The 13,252-nt window shown below is 31.7% G+C and overlaps 1 protein-coding gene across 1 annotated transcript; it reads right to left on the bottom strand.

Moving 5' to 3' along the window:
* Positions 1,917-3,763, bottom strand: LOC109361866 (pentatricopeptide repeat-containing protein At4g33170-like). The gene has a single exon (XM_019607397.1). The coding sequence runs from the start codon at positions 3,761-3,763 to the stop codon at positions 2,009-2,011; it is 1,755 nt and encodes a 584-aa protein (XP_019462942.1). The 3' UTR covers positions 1,917-2,008.

Below are 13,252 nucleotides of genomic sequence, written 5' to 3'. Positions count from 1 at the left end.
TCACTATTTTCCAAAATTATATCAGCTAATTGGGTTTGCAGACAAACAAATTGTAAGACCAAGTTTACCCAATCAATTAATAACATGCGTTGAGAATTAATATAGCCAGTTTGATATTTTCTGTAATTAACTCCACATGGAATAGAACAAACATCTATGGCAAGGTTAAAGTCTATAGGTAAATTACATTGACTACAGAAATCAAAGAACAAATGTAAATGATCCATACTAAGGAAGAGAAAACGGAATCACCTTTTAGTGTTGCATTATTATGACATGCTATACGACATACAAAAAGTTCAAAGAAGGAAAACACACCTTTTAGTATGGAATCACCTTTTAGCTGGAAATAATGGTGCTGCTCTGCTAAGGCTAAAGTAATAGCCACATGCAACATCTTGGGATAAACTTGCTTCCGAAATCTGCATAAACCTCTCTAAACCTCACCAAGTGCTGCTAGCAAATGTCGAACCATCAAGGTAGTTGCCCATTGTTTTGTTCAACATAGTAAAGCTCTTGTGTGTCAGAGAGTGATTCCCAATTATAACATGAAGCAATTCCTGCAAAATAGAGGAACACAGTAGGGCACAACAAACAGGTTGTTTCACCTATTTTTAAAACTAATTATACATTGATGGTATTGTTCTTTTGAATGCTGACACTTTTGTGTTCATACTAACAATTGTAAAAATTGACTGGTTCAATAAAAATATTGGTGATTCACCATTACATAAAGTGTGTCTGAATTGTAGTCAATGGAGTCTAAGTTCCATTGAACTGCATAATAATTGATGTTTGCAAGGTTATTTCACTTTTGATTATGCTTATTCTCGTGTCCCTTTCATCTTTTTTTTATTCAACCAAACACTTAAAGAAAGTACAAATGAAAGAGAAATATACATAGAGAAAATAAAAGACATTGTGATTTGTGAGTAATTTAAAAAATAAAATTATGATAATACTCAGTAGCTTCATTCTATAACTCACCATCAGTTATATTAGGGAGAAGAGAACTACTAGGACTTTGCATATAAGTCAAGCTTGATTTTGATTCATATATTATCTCTTCAAAATAGTTTATCCATCATAGCTCGGTTCTTTAAACCTTAACAATGCTTGATCCTAATAGTCAATATATTTTGTAAATATCAATGTAGTAATGCCCGAAAATCACATTATACAATAGTTAGGAGGCAAACTAATTAGATGTCTTCGAACTTGAAGAAAACCATTCGTACTAAGCAAAATGGCAGTTGATTAATTTACCAGTGGATATCGAGATAAAAGAATCAAGTGAACAGATATGATTTAAAACAATCTAAAAATAAATTCATACTTTATTTTCAAGTGACATAAAAAATCAAAGGGGAAAAACAAAATAAATAAAAACAACCTATATATCCTGTTTCTTTCAGTTACTTTTAAACTAATAAATAATTAAATGAAGTTTATTTTACTGTTTAGCTACCTCAGGTCTCCACACAATCCTTGTTTTCTTCAACACCATCTAATCAGTTGCCTGATGTTTGTTAGAAACAACAGTAATATAGGAAATAGGAGCAGAAATTAATTAACAAAGATTCTTGTACATAGTAAATATCATGCATGAATATAGCAAGTAGCACTCTCATAAATTTTTCCTTGTAAACATACAATGTAATTATTTCAAGTGTGTATAAATATCAATCTTGTTGAATGCTATTTCACTCGAGCAATTAAGAAACTAACTCTTGTGATTTCTTTTCTTTCAATTATACCTGTAAAGCAAATTTTCAAATTCATGGTAAAAGATAGCCGTGACATATATCTTATAGCTTAAAAGTTGATTTAATGCAAGGTAAGTCCAAACTGTACAAAAACAAAACAACAAAAGCAGAAATTACATAAGAACACATTTGCCAGTTGCCATTACCTGGAAAAATCAGTTTTCTTTTTCAACATCATTCTCCATGAGAAACATACTTCAAAGATGTTAGTTGTCATTATTAATTAGTAATTTAGTATAAAGCTACCAAATGTCTCTACAAGTACAATTACCATTCTGAAATCTGTGGTATCTGTTGACATCCCGAATAATAATTTCCCTATCTAAAACTCTCGTCATATACTTAAAAGCCTCATGACAATCCTTACAAATCCTCAAATTCTTTACAATCCTCAATGGCTTCCCTGGTGGTGCAGATCCACACAACACTCCAAAGGCAACAGCCAACTTTTCACTGTGATACCAAAGAGCTTCCTTTCTCTTTTCTTCCCCAACATTATGCAACAACTCATCCCAAACCGGAACATATCCTAATTTCTCGATCTCCCCCATAAGCTCTGCCAACTTCTGATAAATTTCCGCCGATCTCTCATGCTTCCAATCCCCTGCCACAAAGACATGAACTTTTCCCTGCACTTCAATCCAACTCCTACCCCCTCTTTTCTTCACTCTCCTATCTTTCATTATCTTCCTCAATTCTGCAACGTCGTCCCACCTTCCTGCAGCTGATAACACATTAGCAACAATAACATGAGCAGAGTCATCATGTGGCTCAAGTTGCAACACCCTCCTTGCCATATCCTGAGCCTTGTCAGCTGCACCATGGAACGCACAAGCTGACAGCAATGCTCGCCAAACTGCCGCATCTGCCTCAAACGGCATTGTCAATGCTATCCTCTCAGCGCACTCCATTTGTCCAGCACGTGCCATTGCACCCACCAAACATGTATAATGCTCTAGAGTTGGTTCCAAACCATAATCTTCCTTCATCCTTATCAACCACCGTTCAATCTTAAGATACATACCAGCATTACAGAGTGCTGTTAAAATTGCCAAAAAACTATATTTATCCGGCAACAGTCCACTACCTTCCATCAAATCAAAAAGTTCAAAAGTAGATTCATAATCCCCTTGTTGTGCATAACCAGCCATCATTGCATTCCAACCCACAATATTCATAACCTGCAAATTCTCCACAAAAACCTGTCTTGCATCCTCAACAACCCCTGCTTTACCATACCCATCAACGAGAGCACTCCCCACCACCACATTCGAATCAAACCCAGCAACAACTGCATGCCCATGTATCATCCGACACTGCTCCAAAGCCGCAAGCTCTGCAGCTGCACGCAGAGCCCCCGAAACACTATGCACAGTAGACTCCAAACCATGACACCTCATCTCAGAAAAGACCAAAAGGGCATCAACAGAACGTGAATTCTGCGCGAGTCCAACAATCATAGCAGAATAACAAACATTATCTCTTTGTCCAATTTCATCAAACACCTTCCGTGCATGGCAAGGTAAGCGGCATTTGAGGTAGAAATTGAGCAGGGAGGAGGCAACAAAGGGGTGATCAGAGAGGGATAGCTTAAGGGATAAGGAATGGAGGGACATGGCAAAGGGTAGGGCGGAGAGGGTGGCGGCGGTGGCGAAGAGAGAAGAGAGGGTGCGGTGGTTGGGGAGAAGAGGGTGGCGGAGCATGGAGATGAAGTAGCGGAGAGAATGAAGGGTGTGGGAATGGGCAGTGATGAGTGAGGTATAAGAGACAACATTGGGGGAAGGGAAGAGGTTGTGGTTGAAGACACGGAGTGCATAGGAGAAGAGGTTGTTGTTGTTGTTGAATTTGGAGTATTGGGTTATGAGGTTGTTGAAGGTGGAGATGTCTGTGAAGGGTGATTTTATGGCTCGTGCGTGTGTAATGCGGGGGTCGGAGGTCGGTGGCGGTGGTTGTAGCGGCGGTGGTTGTGGTAGTCCGTTCAACTCAAGTTCTACCATTTTACTATGTCAAACTAATGTAAGTGCTTTAATGCTAATGGCAATTAAATGTTTGGACAAATGATCATTCCCCTCTAATTGTTATAGTTTTTGCTTAAATTGAAATGGATTGAAAATTATAAGATGCTCATGAGGTTATAGTTTGATTTCTTATACGACTACATTACAAATGTTTCTACAAGTCTTACTGAAGTTGTGGAATGTTTCTACAAGTCTTACTGAAGTTGTGGAATGTTTCATTCCAATAATTAATACTTTGCCATGCTTGGGAAGATTTATAATTTTAGGCCAAGAAAACTGCTTATACCAACTGTGTTTTTTTAGTAGACATTTGAATGTCCTTTTTTATGGTCACACTACACACACTAAAACAAAACCCTTTTACCTAGTGAGAAACACTAAATTGTTGAAAATGATTATCATACACTCTGAAGGAGATTAATATCTTAATCCGTAAAGTATTGAGATACATTTGATTAAACTAAAAAAAATCATATGTATATCACACTTCCACTTTACCAAAGGTGGGGAAAAACATAAACAAAAAGACAATCTAATAATTTTAGATCAATTGAATTCTCAAATATCTAATGAGAAATATTGTATACTAATTGAAGAATATACCAATATATAAGAAGGAAATAATATAATATTTAAAATCGGTTAAAACAAGTTGATTTAAAAATAAATCTTTAAATGAGTCATATTTTAATTTGATTTGAAATATGAACTTTTAATATTGGTTAGTTTAAAGATTCAATTTGGGAAGATGATTTTCAAATCAAGAAAAAAAAAATTAAAATTTGACATTCCAAAATGGCTTAAACGAATCAATTTAATTTATATTTTTTACATTGGGCGACCACTCATTTGGAATGTCCTTGTTTTTTGCATTGCTCAGAATAATTTTGATATATATTTTAATTGAAAACATCTCTTTCTACCAATGAGTGTATGGTCTGTATCATAACAATGATAGCGATTGGGTGATAATAACAATAGTATTTAGATGTGATGGTATGAGGAGAAAATATGCCCTTTTCTAAACTAGTAAACTAGACATGGGCAAATAGAATAACATTATCCTATATACTAAAAAGTTATCAATAAAGCATTTATTTAATGGTGTAAGGTTCCTCTAGATTTTTAGTATGATAAAAAAATTAAGAGTTCGATTCTTAGGAACGACTTTTGTTAAAAGAGACAGTTGATCTCTCTTCGGACTCCGAGCTGGATCTAGCTGTTATGAGTTATTTCCTTTTCCTTTTTGCTTTTTGGGGTTGTGGTATCTGTGTAGAGTACTTTTGTAGTGTTGAAGAATTCAGCCTATTTTGTATAGTTTTAGTTGGGCGATGATTAGATTCCGCCTTGTATTCTGTACTGAAATTTTAGTTGACCAAGCAACACCTCCTTATACGTGTTGGGGGTCAAATCTAATTATTAATGAAGAAGTATCCAGGAGAATAGTGTATCATTTTCAGTTACCATTAGATAACCGTCGTTGATTTTCCACAGTTTATGTTACTAAGAACATGATTTCTCGAAAAAGAAATGAATATAAGTAAAACAATTTTTAATGATATATTCAAAAAAATCTCATTTTAATCATAATATCATAAATTATACTTCGGGACGTTACAGTTGGCATAAGATTAGACTTGGCACAACCATTTAGTCATGTGTGAAGGAGACTACATGTCTTAGTATCATGTTTGACATTTAACATAGTACATAGTAAGTCATTAATTGTTGATTATGTTGATTTAGACTATGCAAAAGAAAATGATACAAGATCTGTAACATGGTTTGTGTTAACCCTTGTAGGTGAACCAATTATGTGGAGATTATTAGTTCAGTATGTTGTTGTGTTAAATACCAAAATATCATATTGGAACTATCAATTTTGTGGCACTTTAATTCTTTACTTAATCTAATTTGTTAGTTAATTGATCTTAAAAGCTTAAAATATATTGAATTTCCAAAATCACCTTTAAATTATTTGTGGAGGCCAAACTGGATGAATAATTGCAAAAAACTAAGTTTTCGGACAAAACCAAGGATTCAAACTAGAGCAGTCTGAGTAAAATTTTGACAGCATATTTGTTCACCATTGGATCGAGCTTAATTGTAGATATGATATTTCTGACATATGGATCTTCAATATCAATAGTTAGATCGACAAAATACGAAAAATTGGTTACGCTCAGCAAAAATTGGAAAAAATTGACAAATATATTATGCTCCGGATAAGCTAAGCGACTCTCTCGCACCTAGAAGATGAATGAGGTGCGTTGAAAGGTAGAGTGAACCATAATTCAGACACCATTAAAGAGGTTTAACTTGAGTTTTCAAAGGGGACATTGAAATATGAACTCTTTGTACTTAATTTCTCATAGTTCTTAGGGTAGTTTAGCTTAGATTCGGGTGTAGAAGCAAGGGGAAATGTTGGAGGAGGCAAATTATGCTATTTGAGTAGGTAATTTATTCTCATATAAGCTTAGTTTTCTCTTTGTGTCTTTATTTTAGTTACCATGATAATGTGTAGCTAAATCTTATACTTGTTGGGATTGAATGTAAATGATCTTGATATACACTTTGATTCGAATTTCCACTATTTCACTATGATTTGATTCTTATGAGTTGTTTATGTGCTTAATGCTTACCTTGAGATTGATCGCCTTTTGTATGAATTGTGAACAAAAATAATGGAGAAATCCTTGTTGTAATTCTAACTTTATTCAGCTCATCAATTTGGTATAATTGCTTGACATAAATTTATATCAATTTGTCACTTCATGCATGTTCTTGTTTTGATTGCTAGACATATAACTAATTCAATAATTAAATAACTCTCATGCTTGTTAACATAGACTACTAAACATAAAAGTATGATTTACTATTCATATATTTTCATCTTGTTAATTTAGTTACTATACATAGAACTATTTTGATAAGCTTCTAATATGTCTAAGACATTGCCGATTAGCATGTTGATATGTCTATAAGTGAAGCAAAATACATGAGAGCCAATGAAGCTTCTAAGGAAGTCCTATAGCTTATGAGGACGGTAAATGAGTTAGGCATTGAGCAATGTGAAATTTTATTGCAATGTGACTGCTAGAGTGCTATCTTCTTGATAATTAATCATATGTATCATGTTAGAACCAAACATATTGATGTGAGATTTCACAAGATTAAATAGTTGGTGACTTGTGGACATATGCTACTGTAGATGCTTAACACTTCAGAAAATACAATTGATATATTAACCAAACTGGTTATCATATACAAGGTCAAACGTAGTATCAACTTGTTGGACATTCATTGATGTTAGACTACAAAGTGCCCTCAACCCAATTGTAGAAGATAGAGATTGATGATACTCATCAATGTGGAAATTGTTGTGCAAATGACTCATATTCAAGTGGACCACACCTTTTATCCAGAAAACAACTATATATATATATATATATATATATATATATATATATATATATATATATATATATATATATATATATGTTTTCCATAAATCTATTGATGTACAACAAAAACAACCACATACAATAATTCTTATTCTCTAATACATAGTGATAGCAACTCAACATTTTTGGAGATGTAAACACAATTTTGTAATTTGAGAATCCTCGTTAAAAAATTCCTTATGTTATTATCTTTTTTCTATATTCTCTTTAATAAAGTATGAACATAAGCAATAATTGAAAAGTAGGTTTTTTATAACCATATTTTATAGCTTTCACGAGCCATTTAACTCAAAATAAACCAGTAGAGTTCAAAAGTGTCTATGTAATAGAGTACTACAAATAGAGATGACAAAAGAGGATGCCTAACCCGTTTTGCCCATGCCCATATTATACCCACAAAACTTAAGTGGGCACGAGCATACCCACAAATGATTAGCAGAAAAAATCATATATCTTGCCCGTTTTAAAATGGGTAAACGGGCATGTGGGCAACCCGTGGGCATTATGTTATTTACACTAAAAAAACTAACTCTAAATAGCAATCTACCACAGGAACAAGCATTTAGAACCAACAACAATGGCAATGAACAACCCCATAAAGGTTACAACACCATCAAAACCCATCTCCTTCATTTCCATGCACATCATCCTAAAGGGTCTAACCTTAACAAAACTCGTTGAAAACACCAACATGCAAATTAAATTAAATTAAACTAGGGGGAAACGAAGGAACTTGTGAGGTGCGTCTGTGAGATGTGTGGCATGTGATTTGAGAACTTAGATGCGAGTAGATTAGAAGAATGGAAGTTGGGAGAAGAATGCGAGAATTGTGAGTATGTGAGATGTGTGGGTCTATTAAGAGTGAGATGAGAACATGTGACTTGTGAGGTCTGATTATGTATTTGTGTTTGTCTGAGCTGTGAACCACAGAGGTGAAACTGAACTTTGAAGTAATATGATTGTATGAATCGTGAGTTTTGTGTAAAGTAGGTTTGCGTGTCACGTGACTTGGTTTGGGCCTTCAACAGTTTGGGTTAGTTTATGCTTGTGGGCCTCCCTATAGCCCGCTTGAGATGCCCACAAACATAGCAGGCAAGAGGTTTGGGTGCAATGGGTTAAGAGGCAAAAAGTTGATGCCCTGTCGCATTTTTTTACGGGCAATGCCTATATTGTTATCTCTAACTACAAAGGATACCTTGTGCGTAAACTTCTAGAAGAATGGAGATCGCTTGTCCTATTTTTTGTGTTTCGTTTGTGTCTCAGTTTAATTAAAATGTGTCATCTAATTAAACAGAAAATCATAAAAACATAAAATATTTTTTTATATTATTGGTGGAATTTGATTGTCTTAGAATATGGAGACATGAATTTTTTGGGACATGAGATCCTTGTTCATGACCCAAAGTCATACCTTGATAGCATGAGGATCCAAAATGAAAAGAAAAATTAAATTTATGGTACAAAAGCTTAGGCACAATGGGGCTTGCAACTCTAGTTCTATCAACTAGGTTGGAAACGACCGAACCAAGTCAAACCAAAGCTCAGCTCAATAATGATTTGTTTAACTCGAAACTTGAGTCGAATTTGATACGAGTTTTTTTTAGCTCCATTCGACTCGGTTAAAGTTCATCCTTTTCAGTTTAACTTGGATTGGTTCATTTGACCAACTCAAATAATTAATTCATTTTAAAAAATATTGCATAATGTTATATATATAAATATAACATATTTTTTATATATAATAACACTAATGATATAATAACAATAAACATAAAAAATTAGTTTATATATATATTTATATATATATATATATATATATATTCAGCTCTTCAATCTAATGAGTTAAATTATGTTCAGTTGAGTTAGCCCCACATACTTGTAGATGTTTCCGGCTCAGACAAAATTGTCTCTAGTGTGAGTATGCATGTGGGAAAGCAAAAAACATATGTACATCTCAAGTTTGGTTCGTTTATTTAACTAGCTCAATTTTCAGTTCAAATTCGGCTGATTTGGTTTATAAACCAAGTTTATCAAGCGAAATAAAAAGTCGAGTTTCGAATGAATACCAAGTTGTTTTGGTTCATTGTCAGTCTTACTTTCGAGTTTTGACAATATCATTGTAATACATGCTTTCCAAATAAAAGCATAAAAGCTTTATATTAAAATATACAAATGAAACATTGAAAATCAGAATAAAATTAGAATTCTTTTCAAATACAAATTCAATGTGCTGAAACATTGAAAAGTAATTCCATATAAAAGAACGTGCCAAATTTAACCTCAAACGTAATTATTAGTGATACATCATGCCTATGAAATGATCATTCATAAGTTTTAAGTCTCATGATACAATGAATCATTCATATACAGGTGAATGTAAAGGTAAATTTGAGAGATTGAAATAATACAAAACTTTAGTTGCAAAGTTTTGGCCAAAGGTGACATATATGTAATTTCACTCAACTCTAGTGTTTCAACTTGACCATGTGAATAATATCATGGTTCCTCACCGTTATGATTTTGGAATATTGCTTTGTTCCCACACCAAATAGAGATGCTGCTACAAATATAAATCATTATATTTGCCCACGTCACTCTGCATTATCCATTGCACCCACATGCCAAATAGCAACAAAGAATATAATAAATTAATAATGGAGCAACATGCGATCCTATTTAGCAGCAGCCTTTGAACATGATTTATTCATCCACAATCTTTTGGTCATTAAATGTGATATAAATTATATTTTTATTTTTATTTTATAAAATGTGAAATTATTATGTTTAAGTATCTTATCTGAAAATTGAATATAAATTAATCTGTTTTATTTTGGTAAGATAAAAATATTATTTTTACATAGTAAATTATGGATATGAGGTTATTTGTTTATGTTATGATTATTTTAGTTATTTTTTACAGTATTTTTTAATACACATTTTTTAATATTTACCATCACATATATTTTTACTATAGATTTTTTAACTTTTAATATTACATAAAAAAGGTAAAAAAAAAAGTATAATATAAAAATCAATATCATAATTAAAAAATAATATGACACACAAATAAATAGAAGTTGTTAAACCTCTATTTATTTATAGAGTAAATTACATAAAATAATATTAAATTATTTTTGTTATGTGGCGATTATTTTGGTTGTCTTAAATATACATTTTTTTATATTTATCATCCTACATGTATTTTACTCAAAGACATGCATTTTTAAATATACATTTTTATATCATCATAATATTTCGTAACTTTTATTACTTCATTACAAATTCTAAAAAAATTAAAGTAAAAGACAATATAAAAGCCAATATCAATATTTAAAAACAACATGACATAATAAGGAGTTTGGTGGAAGAGTAAATGAGAAAGGAGATAACCTTAAAAGTGAAGGTAAAATGGGAATCAACTTTTCAATAGAAAAATAAGACAACTTTGAAATAAACAACTCATAGTGGAAGAGCTTTCATTTTTGGCTTATTTTCCCACAAAATAAGTTGAGTTTATAATCTTGAAGGATTACCCAATATAGTTATGGTGCAAATTTAAACTTATTTTTTAATAAATAAGCAAAAACTATAAACTTTAATTATACCAAACTTAGACAAAATGACACTTTTTTCCTAAACCTCAAATATTTTTGGTGTGTTATATGATATTGAAGAATCCAACCAATTCTTGACATATAATACAAGAATTTTTTTATTTATAAAATAAATTTGAATTTGAATTTTATTTTCCTAAATCACCTACCTCCATTTGGTACAAGAGAATTAGAGGAGAAATGTGATAAGAGAAAAGGTAAAGTGATGAGTTATTGATAAGTTATTTTCCTCTTATTTGGTTCACAATAGAAATAAGGGTGACATAGTAAAACATTTTAGGACCCACCCTAAAAAACTTTCTCACCTTGAGCGGGAAGAAATTGGAATGAGGAAAAAACACTAAACCAAAAATGACAAATAACAAAAGAAAAGCTATTAAAATGGGTGTTACTCAACATTTTAAATTATTATTATCCTCATCATTTTGAAGCCTATCCTAATTAAAATTATTACATTATTATTAATTAAAGAGTAAATATAAATTTTGGTCTATTGAAATTTTCACATGTATTAGTTTAGTCCCTTAAAATTTAAAACAAAAAAATGATCTCCAAAAATATCAAATGTGGGTCAAATTAGTCATTTTTAACATATTTTATAACACCTAATAGAGATTAATTTTACCATAAAAATCAATTTGACTCACATTTGATATTTTGGGAATCATCATAATTTTTTCAAGTTTTAAGGCTCAACTGATACACATAAGAAATTTGAGATTCATATTTACTCTTAATTAAAGTAATAATTACTATTATAATAAATTCATGTTTATATATATACATGTATATATATTTATAATTCTAAAATAACATCTCTTTACTTTTTATCCAATAATATAACAAAAATAACATTTCTTTCTCTTCTATTTATTTTTCTATTTATTTTAGTGTCATTTTGTATTTCTAACAATAATCTTATTTTTCTTTGCTCACTTTCTACCCAACAACCAAATAAGAGATGAAGAAGATAACCCATATTTATCTTATCTTTCTTTTCTCTTTCTCAAATAGCAAATAATACTGAACTCTCAACTAATTCTCACATTTTTCTTTCTTTTCACACTCTTTCTTACCCATGTCTCCTCCATCACTTTCTTATCTCCAACCAAATATAGCCAAATGCATAAATGATAGAAAGATTTGAATAAACTTTACTGTGAATAAATTAATTATTATTTGACTTAGCTACTCTAAAAGAATTATCAATTATTTAATATTGGACAAATTATACTAACACCCCTAAATTTTAATGAAATTACATATTATTCTTTTTGTACATACATAAATCACCCTGAATTTATATACATAATTACATTGATTAGCCTTGTAGGAGAGATGATGTGATTTTTTAAGCAAAATAGAATGATTAGTATAATTAAGTTAAACAAAATATGACATACTTGGAGATAAATCCAAATAATATAAGAGTAAATGTTTCTTCATTATCTCTGGTTCATTACAAACTGCATCAATAATTCTAATGAGATATTTAAATTACTCTTATAATATATTATAACGAATCAAAAATAATAAAGATATATTGACTCTTATATTATTTGCATTTGTCATCACAATATATCATATTTTATTTACATACGTTACATGTAACACCGCGAATTTTACGATTTTGAATTATAAGATTTTACTAATATTTTCATTAATTATATATTCGACAATGAATTTCTGGGAATTTTTCGGTAAGGAATTAGACGAAACTCTAGTTGAGTTTTTATTTCCGATTTTGTGGTAAATATTGGTAATTTTTGGAGACAGTCGGTTCTGGACCACTGTCGGGGCCGAATCCGCCCGATATGGCTCAAAATAATTTCGAGTCAAAATAGAATTCCGATCGCGCCGTTGGCTTCGTAATTTAATTTCGAGTCAAAATAGACCCTGATTACACTCATACCTACTTTCTAAATATTTTTCACTTGGAATGCCGAAATCCGAAATGCTAATCGGATATTAGGATCGAGCGATTTCTAATACCCGATCGAGTATTGGCCGATAATACTCGGGCATGGTTATTACACGTGTCCACAAGGTGATCATTTTGCATTGAGATGTGAGAGTTGACTTCCATAAAGCAAATCTCCCATCACTTTCTCAAATATCTCATGACCTCATTAGCCACCCTAGGAGATTTTGTCATTATTGCATAGGGAAAATCTGATTTCCCTCTTCCCTTAAACCCTCACACTCTCACCTTCTCTCCATTTTTCTCTCATTTTTCTCATGTCTTCTTTCATCTTCAATCATTGATCTCTCAACATCCAACCAATGGATGTTGATGAGATTTAAGTATGTTGTTCATGAGTATGTCAAGAACATATTCAACCGTTGAAATTTTCTAAAACGCTTTATAACTCATTTTCTCTTCAAAACCG

The sequence above is a fragment of the Lupinus angustifolius genome, chromosome LG12 (assembly GCF_001865875.1).
Source record: "Lupinus angustifolius cultivar Tanjil chromosome LG12, LupAngTanjil_v1.0, whole genome shotgun sequence".
In the NCBI taxonomy this organism is placed as follows: Eukaryota; Viridiplantae; Streptophyta; class Magnoliopsida; order Fabales; family Fabaceae; genus Lupinus; species Lupinus angustifolius.
This window is presented reverse-complemented; position numbering and strand designations above follow the sequence as displayed.

What these genes read in the sequence shown, in the direction of transcription:
- LOC109361866 (XM_019607397.1), bottom strand. Translation starts at nt 3,763, where the DNA reads ATGGTAGAACTTGAGTTGAACGGACTACCACAACCACCGCCGCTACAA.